The 14845-nt window shown below is 43.9% G+C and overlaps 1 protein-coding gene across 5 annotated transcripts in view; it reads left to right on the forward strand.

Moving 5' to 3' along the window:
* ddx39b (DEAD (Asp-Glu-Ala-Asp) box polypeptide 39B) overlaps window positions 1-14836 on the forward strand; it is a 23645-nt gene extending 8809 nt beyond the window's left edge. For 4 of the 5 annotated variants that reach the window (XM_080862573.1, XM_080862575.1, XM_080862571.1 and 1 more), the window contains exons 3-10: window positions 1019-1146; window positions 2784-2876; window positions 2949-3132; window positions 9027-9145; window positions 9706-9837; window positions 10800-10909; window positions 13432-13576; window positions 14082-14836. In XM_080862573.1, coding sequence (XP_080718699.1) covers window positions 1019-1146; window positions 2784-2876; window positions 2949-3132; window positions 9027-9145; window positions 9706-9837; window positions 10800-10909; window positions 13432-13576; window positions 14082-14252 — 1082 coding nt within the window. In that variant the 3' untranslated portion in view covers window positions 14253-14836. The remainder of the gene's footprint in view (window positions 1-1018; window positions 1147-2783; window positions 2877-2948; window positions 3133-9026; window positions 9146-9705; window positions 9838-10799; window positions 10910-13431; window positions 13577-14081) is intronic. The other variant, XM_080862572.1, reaches the window with a different exon arrangement.
* The last annotated feature ends 9 nt before the right edge of the window (window positions 14837-14845 follow it).

Here is a 14845-nt window from a genome sequence, read left to right on the forward strand (position 1 = left end):
ACTGTCAGATATGGTGGTGGCAGCATCATGCTCTGGGGGGGCTTCTCTTCAGCAGGGACAGGGAAGCTGGTCAGAGTTGGTGGGAAGATGGATGGAGCCAAATACAGGACAGTCTTAGAAGAAAACCTCTTGGAGTCTGCAAAAGACTTGAGACTGGGGCGGAGCTTCAGCTTCCAGCAGGACAACGACCCTGAACATAAAGCCAGGGCAACAATGGGATGGTTTAAAACAAAACATATCCATGTGTTAGACTGGCCCAGTCAAAGTCCAGATCTAAATCCAATCCAGAATCTGTGGCAAGATCTGAAAACTGCTGTTCACAAACGCTGCCCATCTAATCTGACTGAGCTGGAGCTGTTTCAAAGAAGAATGGGCAAAGATTTCAGGCTGTAGATGTGCAAAGCTGGTAGAGACAGACCCTAAAAGACTGGCAGCTGGAGCTGCAGCAAAAGCTGGTTCTACAAAGTATTTAGTATTTATTTATTTATTGTATCGACTCAGGGGCTGAATAATTACGCACACCCCACTTTGCAGTTATTTATTTGTAACAAATGTTTGGAATCATGTATGACTTTCGTTCCACTTCTCACGTGTGCACCACTTTGTGTTGGTCTTTCACCTGGAAGTCCAATAACATTGATTCATGTTTGTGGCTGTAATGTGACAAAATGTGGGAAAGTTCAAGGGGGCCCAATACTTTCGCAAACCACTGTAACCTACCTCAGGTCAGCAGGCAGCTTGCTCCAAAGAACAGGACCACAGATGCTGAAAGCACCCGTAGACCTAAGTCTGGGAACAGTTCAGAGATGTGCATGTGATGACCTGAGAGTTCTGACTCTGAAAGACCCTGAGAAAGTATACTGGAGGGCAAACCACAGAGAGTTTTGTGAAATAATTAAAGGATTTTAAAGGTAACTTTGCATTGAACTGGGAGTGAAAGAAATGGCTTGAGTACTGGTTTCTGGTTGCTGCATCCTGAATGAGCTGAAATTCTCCTGCTCATGTGTTCTCCTTCCAGTTCAGCATGAATGCATCCCTCAGGCAATCCTGGGTATGGATGTGCTCTGTCAGGCCAAGTCTGGGATGGGGAAGACAGCAGTGTTTGTTCTTGCCACCCTGCAGCAGCTAGAGCCCATCACCGGTCAGGTGAGGTGTAGCAGCCAGGACAGAGCTAAAAGGTGTTTTATTATATTGTAACAACTGTCATTTAATTGCTTTTCTGCATTTATTTTCATTTTAGATTCTACTTACAGCTGATTTTTAGCTAATGAGCACATTTGTTCTGTACTTGTGGAGCCTTCATATCTAGATAAACAGGCTCAAAAACAAATCTGAAAGCAAACTCAGGATATTGCGTTGTGTCTTTTGTGTAAAATGCCGACTTTTACCTGGCAGTCACAGAGTCAGTTGACTCCATGATGTTGTGATTAGGGCTTTTCACAACTCTTGACTGACCAACTGCTAACATCCAGATGAGAGAAAAAATGTTTGAGTCACTCTTAATTATTACCATCCACTTGGCAGAACGCTTGGTAAAGAGTTGTGGGCTGTTTGAGTTTGAACGAAAGACTTGCAGTAGTGTGCAGGGAAAAAAGAACAGTGTACATTCAGATTTACAGATGCATCGTGTTTTCAAGGACCATAGTGCAGTAAATACATCCCATAGTGAATTTTTTTTTTTTTTTTTTTTTTTTTTTTTTCTTTTTTTCTAAATGACATCAGAAACAGCAGTATGCGACATTACGTGATGGCAGAGCTTCAGTTCATCCTTTGTCATTTTTTTTTTTTTTTTTTTAATAAATAGGACAGGGGGAATGAATGAGAGAGAGAGGGGGAGAGAAAAAAAGAAAACCAAAGGGGAGAAGAGACGGTGAGAAGGGGGGGGAAGAGAGACAAAAAAAAAAAAAAAAAAAAAAAAAAAACCTCCTGGGTCACCTGTATGGAGAAAAAAACAAACAAACAAACAAACAAACAAACAAACAGAGGAGACAGCAAACAACAAAGAGCAACATAATAATAGAGAAAACAAAGCACCATCACAATAAACTAGCTAGTCATAGATATCAGTATTTACTAAGTAATAAACGATATTGTGCAGCACGCAAGATAGACAGCGCACAGTGTGCTTTGAGGCAGCAGCCAAGAAAGCTTTAGTCCGCGTCTGTGAATACCCATGTGTGCATACCTGTGTGGATCAGCATGCTTGCATTCCAAAGGTTTCTCCATGTAATGATCTGCTAGGGAGTGTGGGGGGGCCTCAGCCCCGTCCTCCAGGGTGTGAAGCGGGTATGGAGGAGATCAAAACTCCAGACATCCAGAGGCCCCCAGAACACAAGAGACCATGGAAGACCAACAGAGGGGCAGCCGCGCCACTGTTCCAGTAAGAGCTGAGGAGAGTCCCAGATGAGGGCTCACTCAGCAGCCGCGGAGCAGAAGCCAGGGGGGGTTGCAGTGACGCGCCCGTGAGCTCCGCCGGCCCCCAGCTGCGCCTGAGCGACCGAGCCCTAGGCCGAGAGGCCGGGGGCACCCCACCTCCAAAGGGGGCCCGAGCGAGCCCCAGGCCCCAGGCCCCGACAAGCGGCCGCCAAGGAGTGAGCCGGTGTGTACCCGGACGCCCACCCCCAGACACAAAGAACCACCAACACACCGACACCTGAGGGAGTCCGCCACCGGCAGGGGAAGTGGTGGTGGGTGGAGATAGGCCTCCAAACCTTGGAGGGCCTGAGGTCCCATAGTGAATTAAGTTGATACTATATCTTAATCTTTGCCATTTTTATGTGCAGGTCTCTGTCCTGGTGATGTGCCATACCAGAGAGCTGGCGTTTCAGATCAGCAAGGAATATGAGAGATTTTCAAAGTACATGCCCACTGTTAAGGTAAAGCAGCTTGAACTCATACATCAGTTTCTCCCAGCTCAAACAGTATGATGTATGCTTGTTTTCCTGCAGGTGGCAGTGTTCTTTGGAGGGCTGTCTATAAAGAAGGATGAAGAGGAGCTGAAGAAAAACTCTCCTCATATTGTGGTGGGAACACCAGGCAGAATCCTGGCACTGACGCGCAGCAAGACGCTCAATTTGCGTCACATCAAACATTTCATCCTGGATGAGTGTGACAAGATGCTCGAGCAGCTTGGTAAGTGGCACAACCCACTTTTTAAAGCAAAATCAGATCCAAATATGTGCCAGTGTTTAAAACCAAGAAACAAAGAAGAGGATAAGATAACATTCAAACCAACCTCTGTCTCATTAGCTTTGTGGTCTCACTGTGGTAGCTTTGTGGTTTTTATGTATGGAGTCCAGTTTCCTTTCATATTGTGTGAAGGTTTCCTGCCTCCCTTGGGGAGCTTGCAGCAGTAAATATGAGTCTGTGGTTTTCCTGTAATGTGTGATTTTTATAAGGATCATGAGGTATCCATCTTTTCTTTTCCCAGGATAATAAAGTGTTTGACAGCTGACAACTCGAGGCCAAGGTGCTGGTGGTAGAAGTTATTGTACTGCGGGTGTGATTGGTGTGAGAATAAACAGTGAGAATAAACAGTAACGTATACATGACATATATCAGGGGTGCTCACACTTTTTCCGCATGTGAGCTACTTATAAAATGACCAAGTCAAAATGATCTACCCACTACAAAAATCCAAAACATATACTTATTTATAAATATATTGAGGATTCTTTATATCTACAATGTATATACATGCATAACCGCAATATCCAATATTTCACAACACAATTAACTATGTAAATTTTTTGTCGTTACCTGAGTTTACTCTGATGACTTGCACTGAATTGAATCAGCCAGGGATGCATAGTCCGGACAGTAGCTGCTGACGGCCAGGTTTAAGAGAAAAAACCGAGAGCTAAAAATTGGAGTTAACTCGCTGACTAGCTTGTCAGTTTTACTACACTTCGCGCCGCTGTTTGCGCATGCGCAGCGACCTAAGCGTCAGAAAAAATCTGCTGTCATCTGACTGGCTTCCCTGTATCAATCAAGTGACGGGATGGATGATAGGCTGGCATCTATTTTTTTAATGCCATGCGATCTACCAATACTACCTTTGCGATCGACTGGTCGATCGCGATCGACGTATTGAGCACCCCTGACATATATCTAGCTAAATCTAAATGTACACAGTGGATTTCTCTGCTGTGCTTGTGTGACAACAAACAGAATAAAGCGTAAGAAACAAATTTCTCAGTTAAAGATAAATTTGGAGGATTGTGAAAGATCATGGCACCAGCGTCTTCCCACCTTTGTAGAGGCAGAGGGGGCAGCTAAACAAATGCAGCATGACTTTGTTGCTTTTATTTTGATGACAACTGCTACTTTTATTGTCGTAACCCTGCGAGGCGGGCGGCCTGGACACGCAAATTTGTGAAGTGATAACTCAAGGACATAGCGACATAGGGGTGTGAAATTGATACCACTAGGGTATCTAATAAAACACTGAGGGCTATCAGTCTTTCCCTAATAAAATTTAATGAGGCGTCTGTGATTTGGAGCACAAACTGGGCGTCATCAGGACGCTACAACACAGAGCGAACACCATCCCCACAGACACAGCAGCCAGGGAGGCAGAAGAACATCAAGAAGGCCCTGAGTAAGTGTGGTTATCCCAGCTGGACTTTTGGCTCCTAAAGAAAGCTCCAGCTGATCCAGGAGAGAAGGACAACCGCTGCCCAAGAGAAAACCTGTAGTGATCCCGTACGTGTCAGGAGTATCGGAGCAGCTGAGACGCATTTTTTCTAAACACCGGGTCTCTGTGGCTTTTAAACCTCAAAACACGCTGCGCCAAAAATTGGTCCACCCCAAGGATCGGGTCCCCCGACACAAACAGAGTAACATAGTGTACGCTGTTAAGTGCAGGAGGACTGCCAGGATTTATACATCGGGGAAACCAAACAACCTCTGGCTACAACACAGCAGAGCCACCTCGTCAAGCCAGGACTCTGCAGTCTATGCACACCTACAGGCCAGTGGACACTGTTTCAATGATGAGGATGTAACATCCTGGACAGGGAGGAACGCTGGTTTGAGGGCGGAGTCAAGGAGGCCATTTACGTGAAAAGGGAAAGACCATCTCTGAATGGAGGAGGGGCCTAAGGGTGCATCTGTCACCATCTTACAATGCTGTGATTGCAGCCATTCCCCAACTCTCTGTGAATGGTACTCATGGCCATTGATCAGTGGTCTTTGATTAATGGTCATTACCTCCCAGCCCATTGTTCACCCACCAATAGTTTCCCTCATTGTGTAAATGTACTGTTTATAAGGTTGGAAACCTGCAGTCAGCTGAGACCGAAGAAGTCACTTGGACGAGTAACGAAACGTTTCTCCCACAAAACGTCCAGGTGAACGGAATCAACCTTTGGGATTTACTTACCTGGATGATTGAGCATGCATCAAAACTCTGACGATAATAATCCACGCCTTTTTTCTCACCATGGCACGTGTGGTGAGGGACATGATCAATAGTGGGTCAACAACCTTCTTAACCTCCTAGGACCTGACGTCCACATATGTGGACATCACATTTTGGGTTGTCTAGACCAAAATACAAAATTTTGTTCTACAAGGGCCCGATATCCACTTACGAGGACGTTATACTGCCACTGTTCTATCCAAATGTAAAGCAAATGTCCTCATATGTGGATCTAATTTATCTCAGAAACAAAAATCAGGTATAAAAAAAAATCTGGGAATTCTTTGTTTTTACATCCATTGGGTCCCAATCAGCCCAAATAGCAAAGAAAAATTAAAAATGCATGCCATGAAAGAGTTCGGGCCTTAAGAGGTTAAGGGACAACTTCCACTAAGGATTAATACCTGGGAATCTCCACCATTTTGTTTTATAACTGAAGAAGCTTCTCGGATGAGACGTGAAACGTCTTCAAGAAACTTAAAGAAATCCAGTTGCTTTCAGTTCAGTTTTATATATACAGTACGAGATGACAACAACAGTCGCCTCAAGGTGCTTTATATTGTAAGGTAGACCCTACAATAATAAATACAGAGAAAAACCCAACAATCATATGACTTCCTATGAGCAAGCACTTTGGCGACAGTGGGAAGGAAAAACTCCCTTTTAACAGGAAGAAACCTCCGACAGCTGTGATTGGTTGGGGTGAGAGAACGAAGACAGGATAAAGACATGCTGTGGAAGAGAGACAGAGGTTAATAACAAGGATGATTCAGTGCAGAGAGGTCTGTTAACACATAGTGAGTGAAGAAGAAACACCCAGTGCATCATGGGAATCCCCCAGCAGCCTACACCTATTGCAGCATAACTAAGGGAGGATTCAGGGTCACCTGATCCAGCCCTAACTAGAGCAGGGCGATATGGCCGAAAATATTTATCACGATATATATTTGAAAATTTGTGATAACGATATAACTGATGATATAGTTACTGCGAGACAAAATACAACTCCACAACTTTACTAGTGCAAAAAAACCATCCATTTATTTTCACTTAAACAAGCAGCTGTTTTTTATGTGCATTAAAGCTATATACAAATTTAACAGTGCAAATGCAAATTTGCTGACATATGGGCTGACATATCCTGAGCATAACCATGTATAATATCCACTGAAGTTAAAAAGAGGTGCTTTGCTACATTAAACTGCAGTGTGCCAAATAAAAAAAGTCTAATGTGTATTTTTCAGACCATAAGGTGCACGGGATTATAAGACACATTAAGCAAAACAAAGCAGTCAGAGAAATCAAACTTTATTCAACTCATTCTTCTTGCTTCCTCCACTTCTGTACCATTGATTCATTAATGTTGAATTCTCTGGCAGCTGCTCTATTCCCATGTTGTTGCAGTATATTAATGACTAACCTCGTATTGTGGATGGATTATCTCAGTTGTTCTCCTGACTGAAGTTTGGTCCGTTTACAGTATCCTGCCATGCGATTGCATTTGTCTCTAACTATCAGGAACCTTCACGTTAACTTTTATCGAGTGCAAAAGTGTTAGCGTTCATCCTCCAGCTTCACTGTGTTTGTTATGCTAACATAGCTGTGTCGCTAGCGATCACGTGGCACATCATTATATACCAGCTAGCCCAACTTCAGTAACCCTACAAACGTCACTGCTGTTTAGTTTCCTGTCTTAATATATGTTGGAAGTGATAGCAGAGCTGTACGTTTGAATGTTTCAGAAATCTCTCAGTCGGAACATGCTATATCATGCTTAGGTAACTAGCGAGCTAACTTCCTGCTAACTTCTAACTGTTAAATGTCATAAATTCTGTTTTCATGGATGCCTGGAAGTTAAACTTCATAGTTACACCTGGTAAAGCAGCAACGCTGATCGTTTTATTAAAGATGAAAGAATTTAGACAGTTTTTAACTCTCAGTGATGCAGCAGTGTTCGTTTGACTTTGGGACCTGAAGCGGACGAAGTTTAGGACCCAGATTACTCCCAGATTTACGAGCATCTTAGTCCGACAAATACGGCAATAACGACGACCCGCTTGCATGTTCTACAAAAAAATGTGCTTTGTTGTGTATCTGAGGGACAAACACCAAACCAGTTCCACATCACTGAAGTTGCACCATTTTTACAAACCAATTCTGGTTCATCCGTTTCACTCAACAATCGGCCATGTGCGTATGAAAACAAAGGAACTGCGCATGCGCGTTTTACCCATATTCTATCGCGATATTTCATTTTCTTATCGTTGCCTAACATTGTACCGGTAATACCGTGAACGGTATAATATGGCTCAGCCATAGCCCTAACTATATGCTTTAGCAAAAAGGAAAGTTTGAAGCCTAATCTTAAAAGTAGAGATAGTGTCTGTCTCCTGAATCCAAACTGGAAGCTGGTTCCACAGAAGAGGGGCCTGAAAACTGAAGGCTCTGCCTCCCATTCTACTTTTAAATACTCTAGGAACAACAAGTAGGCCTGCAGAGCGAGAGCAAAGTGCTCTAATAGGGTTATATGGTCCTACAAGGTCATTAAGATAAGATGGGGCCTGATTATTTAAGACCTTGTATGTGAGGAGCAGGATTTTGAATTCTGGATTTAACAGGAAGCCAAAACAGGAGAAATCTGCTCTCTCTTTCTAGTCCCTGTCAGGACTCTTGCTGCAGCATTTTGGATCAGCTGAAGGCTTTTCAGTGAGTTTTTAGGACATCCTGATAATAATGAATTACAGTCGTCCAGCCTGGAAGTAATAAATGCATGAACTAGTTTTTCAGCGTCACTCTGAGACAGGATATTTCTAACTTTAGAGATGTTGCACACATGGAAGAAAGCAGTCTTACATATGTGTTTAATAGCTCCTTAGATTACTATGACCTGGATGACCGAGAACCTACGTAGACTTAGCAGCTCTTAGGGTTTATTTTTCTCAGTGTAACAACAGTTTTAGATGTTGGGTGATATGATTGTTCAATACTGTACAAAAACTTTAGGAATTAATTGTTTCAAATGTGATGTCATAGATTTCTTGGTGTTTTTGACAATTCATTTGGTACGAAGTGAAGCAAAAATGTTTTCTTTTGAAGGGCCTTTTACATCGGCCGTGCGCTGCACTCACTGCTTGTCATTTCAAAACGTGTTTCTCTGAGGAGTTTGTGTCCTATTATGTTCAAATGTTGATAAAAACATGTATCGCTGGTTCATAAAGAAGAAAACTTTGTAACTATCCCAGCTGGTGAAGAGTGTGTTGTTTCCACAACACTGCTTCTCTCTGAGGTCTGCAGAACCTGCAGCAAACAGTTCACCAAACTCTGATACGTACAGAATGTTCTCCTTCATCATGTGGTTGAACTCAGCGCAGCAGTACTCTTCGTTTCTGTTCCTCGCACAACAATACGTCACAAGTGTGCATGTGCTGTGCTTTGCTCGGTGCAGCGGGAAATCATTATTGTGTGGCACAAACAATAGACACAAATGGATTCCAGAGTGCAGCGCGTGCATATGTGAAAGGGCCTTCAGTCATCATTATTGAATCTTTAGTCACTGCATCTAGATGAGTTTGTAATACGCTGTAAATAATGCTCTCTTCCTTAGACATGCGCAGAGATGTCCAAGAGATTTTCCGTATGACTCCCCACGAGAAGCAGGTCATGATGTTCAGCGCCACCCTGAGTAAAGAGATCCGTCCAGTCTGCAGAAAGTTCATGCAAGATGTAAATACGCCTCTTCACTTTCATCTGCCATGCCTCTTCCCGCTCCCTCCACACCTCCACTACTCCTTCGCCTGCTGGAACAGTGGGTAACAAAGTCCAAGTCGATGTTCAGCCTCCATGAGTCCAAGTCACAAGAAAGAAGTGTGTGTGTGTGTTTACTTATCTTTCTGGGGACCAAAAAGTGGAGTTTTACTATACTTGTGGGGACTAACAGCTCTTATAGGGACAAAGTTCCCGTCCCCACAAATTTGAAGGGATTTTCGAGGCTCAAAATCTTGTTTTAGTGTGAGGGTCACAGTTAGGTCATGGTTAGGTGTAGGCTGAGGGTCAGGCATTCATCTTTGATGGTTAGGGTAAGGGGCTAGGGAAAGCATTATGTCAATAAGATGTCCCCACAGAGATATGAAAACACAACTGTGTGTGTGTGTTACCTATACCAAAGCCTTCCCTCCGTCTCCTCGCTGCTTCCTTTTCACTTCCACTGTATTATGATTGGTGTTCTCTTTGTGTGCTCTTCCCTGAATCTTGCCAACCTCCCTTTCAAACTCCTGCCGGTCCAGCCGATGGAAATCTTTGTAGATGACGAAACCAAGCTAACTCTGCATGGGCTGCAGCAGTACTACGTCAAGCTGAAGGATAATGAGAAAAACAGAAAGCTCTTCGATCTCCTGGATGCACTAGAGTTCAATCAGGTACCCACACCATACTTTCCCCACAGTGTAACCCCCCTGTGGACATTTTTGTTTTGTCTGTTTGCTTTTCTGTTGATGGGAATTAGATTGCTGCGTTTTATGTTCATGTCTTACAAGCATGTTACTGTGGGACACACTTGCAGATCCTGCTAGAGAAGCATTAGTTATTTCAAAGATCAAAATAAATGTTATTTATGCTACTTGTGTGCAACCCCTCAGCTCATCAACTTCCTGAAACCAGGCTCTATTCTTCTTCTGATTGGCTACACCTCTCAGAATGAAGGGTTAGGGTTAGGCTGTGTGCCAGAGGACATCTCCTCACATTTACAGTTAAAGAAATACTTAATAAGATATGTACAGTATGTGTGTGTACAGACAGAAAAGTATAATGGTCCTCTTAAAGGCCTTACTATGCTTCAGTGTGAGGGAGCGAGGGAAACAATATACTTTGCTCATGTGAGTATGTGAGGGTCCACCAGAGTGAGGGGTGCGCCCACCCAGTATTTGTTAGATATCAGCCCAGTACAGACTTTAATACCTGAATCATGTATATTTGACAACAGGGCCAGCAGTTCACTGGAGTTCTGTCGTTACCATGTCAGCAGCAGAGTTAACAGAACGTGGAGGAAACCAACAGGACAGCAGTGTCATAACTGCTAATCCAACAGGTTCTGCTTGTGCAGTTTGCGAGCTTGTCACTGAACAAAGAAACAAGTCGAGCGCTAGTGAGTGTCAAAAAGCATGGCTGACGGTGCTGTCCTGTTTCTCTGTCTCTTTTGTCCTGGTGTTGTTCTACATGAAAACTTTTTGATTCTACTTAGAGTAAAGTAATAAATAGCTGTTAATGATTGATTTTCTCCAAGTGCAGACGAGGGGCGCACACAGTGAAACAGACACACACAGGAAGCCGACAGGACTTAATGTCCACTGTAGCTGAGTGATTGTGTCGCTGTGCTGCTCAGGTGGTGATCTTTGTGAAGTCCGTCCAGCGTTGTGTAGCTCTGGCTCAGCTGCTTGTGGAGCAGAACTTTCCAGCGATTGCCATCCATCGAGGGATGCCTCAGGTGGAACGGTAACTGAGAGCGGTGACGCCATAAATGTTTGTTACTATTTTATTACTCCAGACAACACTGAACTGCCATGTTGTGTTCACTCTACTTGTTCTTTTGGCAGAGGATAGCAAGCTCAGTGTGAACCTTTAGGAAATGGCTCAAATGTAATCAGCTGACAGTGAGCTTAGCTCCATGCAGCTGCAGTCTCTTTCTTGTGGCCAATTTGATTCAGTTTTATTTATATAGCACCAAATCACAACAACAGTTGGTACTTTATTTTGTAAAGTAAGGACCCCACATCTTTATGCTTTCTACTATATAATAATATTATGAAGAAGGAAGCAGGAGGCTTTTATTTTTTTCACTCTCAGACACTTTTATTTTGTTAAATTAATGCGTTGTGATGATTATACCATCGCAAACATAACTTTTACTGGTAAGTGAGGTCATTCTTTATATTAGGTAAAGCATTAGTTCTTATGGTGTTGTGTGCTCTAAGATGCAGTGCTGTGCAAAAGTCTTGAGCCAACCATTGTTAAGACAATGGTGCTGTCATATATTGAAACATGCAAACATACCGTAAAAGGAAATATAGTACATTAAAACACAGTCTGTACAGGTCTGACAAGATTAAAAGCCAGAATCCGGTATTCTTCAACACAGTCTGATCTCTCTGAGACAGCTTCCTTTATGAGTACTCAGGAGCAGTTCTCCAGGCTTCCCAAAGGACATTCAAAGGTTTGGGGAGGCCATGACTGACTGTCCTGTGTGTTTTTTATATCCAGGTATGTTTTAGTGCATTGGCAGTGTGCAAGAAAGCACTTACATAGAAACAGCATCGAAGAAAATGCTTGTGTGAATGAGGCAAGTTGTGTAAAGCGCTCAGACTAGAAAGGCGCTCTATAAGAACCAGTCCATTTACCATTTACTATCATGATTTAGCTCCATTATAAAATAACTCAATTGTAAATATCCAGAATATTACAGAGATTAAATATATATAACTGACATTTTACTGTAAAACTTAATTTTGTTATTTTCACTGTAGAGGATGTGCATTAGATGGAGAGTGATATCCACAGACAGGAATGACTTCCTGTGTCCTTTAGTGGTGCATTATGGGTAATCTTAGTCTCTCAGTGACTGACCAGCTCATCATGAGTGGGTGGGAGGTCCAGCATTGTCCTGACCTTGGACAACATCCGCCTCTCAGACACCACCTTATTAAAGTCTAGCTCCATCCCCACAACATCACCCACCCTACCTTGTTTTACCGATGGCTGTAGACACTCACTGTTGGACCTCCTGATCCTTTCCATACATATTGATGACCACAAATATTAGCATAGTGTGCATTGGGTCCTTCACAAAAATTTGAGGAAACTGTACGAGTGACAGGATGTCTGTTGGCATCTGAAACCCTCAACCTGCTGTCCCAGCAAGCAACAGCACAGAGGATAGCACTGTCCACAACAGACTCATAGAAACACCTGTGTGTTGTCCGACAGATGTTGAAGACCTCAGAGACGACTCTGGCCCTTCCTGTAGAGTGCAGTGGTGTTTTTAACCCACTACAATTTATTATCAGGTGTACTCTGAGGTATTTATAGTCCTGCACATCGACCCCCTGGATTGAAACAGGGGTCACAGGTTTCCCGGTCCTCCTAAATCGGTTGGTCTTTGCTACGCTGAGTTGCAGATGATTCTGCTCGACCACAGCCCAACACTCATCACCCTCACTGATGCATCCAACCACTGCAGGATCATCTAAAAGTAAAAGGTCTGTGGTGTAGATGGTGAAGAGGAAAGGGGAGAGGACAGTCCCTTGTGGTGCCCGTGTTGCCGATCACCTTGTCAGACACACAATGTTGAAGACGCACGTTGTGGTCCTCCTGTCAGATAATCAACAAGTCCACAAAGCAAGCTCCATATAAATAAGCAGCTTTGATGTGGAAGAACTTGACTGGCCTGCACAGAGTTCTTAGCTCTGCCTGACAGAACACATGACTGTACATTCAGCTGCTCCTCTGTCTCTGCGCCTTCCACTCTCTACACCCATGGACTTAGCGTGCTACTTAAATAGGGAAAGACAAGGTGGAACAATGAGGAACAGCTGTGGCCTTCAGCCTCCTCCAAGCACTGCTCCACCCCTCCCCTGCAGCTGAGCCAGAAACCACACCCTGTCACAAACACCTGTGGGATAAATTAAAGTGAAGACTACGAGCCAGTCCTTCTCATCCAGCATCAGTGTCTGACTGATGTCGGTGACCAAAAATCCCATAAATACACTCAAAAAAAGCTGATGTCCAAGAAAAACTTTGAAAGTCTTTCAGGAAGCTGGAGAGCTGTTACTCAAGACCACTTCAAAAATTCCAAGAAGGTCTGTGTCATTGGGAGAAAAAAATGTAAAGACATGAGTGGGGACATTTGCACAGTACTGTGAGGATGTTGATCAACTCAGCAGCCCAATACACACATAATGAAACTTTCAATGTGAGGATATGTGACACACAGACTAAGCTTCACTTATTGTCCTCTGTAGTTTGTCTCGCTACCAGCAGTTCAAGGACTTCCAGAGGCGAATCCTGGTGGCCACCAACCTGTTTGGACGAGGGATGGACATTGAGAGAGTCAATATTGCCTTCAATTATGACATGCCAGAAGACTCTGACACTTACCTTCACAGGGTGAGACTATCCATGTGTTGTTCACCTGACAGGCTAAAAGAGTAATAGAAATATATGTGAAAGCTGCACAAGGTCATATTTGTGACTTATTGGATGATGTACAAATACATATTTAAGGAGATGCTGAGAAATCTGAGCTCTTTATTAGATAGACACAGGTGTGAGGCATTTATTAATGTTATAATCAGCTGAGCAGGTAGTAGCTTATCCCAAGAGTGGCAAGGAGGGTCTCTGTCCTGCACCCAGGCTGGAAGGAAGTCTTCTGTTGAAAGAGGACTTCATAGGACAAACACGGGTACGGAAGAGAAAAGGCAGATCAAATACTCTGGGACAGCATTTATTCACTAACATTAACCTATGCCAGAAGAACACGGAGAGGGCTTCTATCAAAGCCATACTATATTGTCTTATACTTATCCTGTACTGTGATTAGTTTGCCCTACTGTGCTGTAGTCTGTGATCCTGACTGAGTAATGTGGTCAGCTGCACTGGTGTCTTGGTGTAGGTTGCTCGAGCAGGCAGGTTTGGAACGAAAGGCCTGGCCATCACATTTGTGTCTGATGAAGGTGACGCCCGCACGCTCAACGATGTCCAGGACCGCTTCGAGGTGAACATCGGCGAGCTGCCGGAAGAGATAGACATCTCCTCGTACACTAAGTCTTCTTTTGTTTCTTGAATTATTGTAAGGTTCATCCAAACTAACAGTGCGTGTGCGCGCGCGCGCGCGTGTGTGGGTGTGCGCGCGTGTGGGTGTGTGCGCGTGGGTGCGCGCGCGTGTGTGTGCGTGTGCGCGCGTGTGGGTGTGTGCGCGCGTGTGGGTGTGTGCGCGCGTGTGGGTGTGCGTGCGTGTGCGTGCGCGCGCGTGTGGGTGTGTGCGCGCGTGTGTGTGCGCTCCTGCAGTTGAACCAGCACGATAAACGAGCCGGACGCTCCAGTTGGACTTCGATTCACTTTGCAGTTTTACTCTGATGGAAGATGCAGACTGTGTTTGTATGAAACCTGGCATGTCCAACAGCAGATATTTACCCAAGCCTGTGCTTATTGAAAGGAAGAACGCAGGGGCACAGCTCCCTCTGCAGGAATGATTCAGAATAGACTTTGTATGATATTATTTAAGTTTCTAATGTCGGTATTTGTTAATATATAATTCAAGTTATCTGGTTTTCTAGGTGTGAGTGGAAGTACCAGAGGTAGTTTAGTACTGACAGTAGAAAGGCACTGTTTACTGCTGTGGATTAATAAAGTTTGCCTGGTAAGGTCTCCTTTATT

The sequence above is a fragment of the Rhamphochromis sp. 'chilingali' genome (assembly GCF_963969265.1).
Source record: "Rhamphochromis sp. 'chilingali' genome assembly, chromosome: 17".
Lineage (NCBI taxonomy): Eukaryota > Metazoa > Chordata > Actinopteri > Cichliformes > Cichlidae > Rhamphochromis > Rhamphochromis sp. 'chilingali'.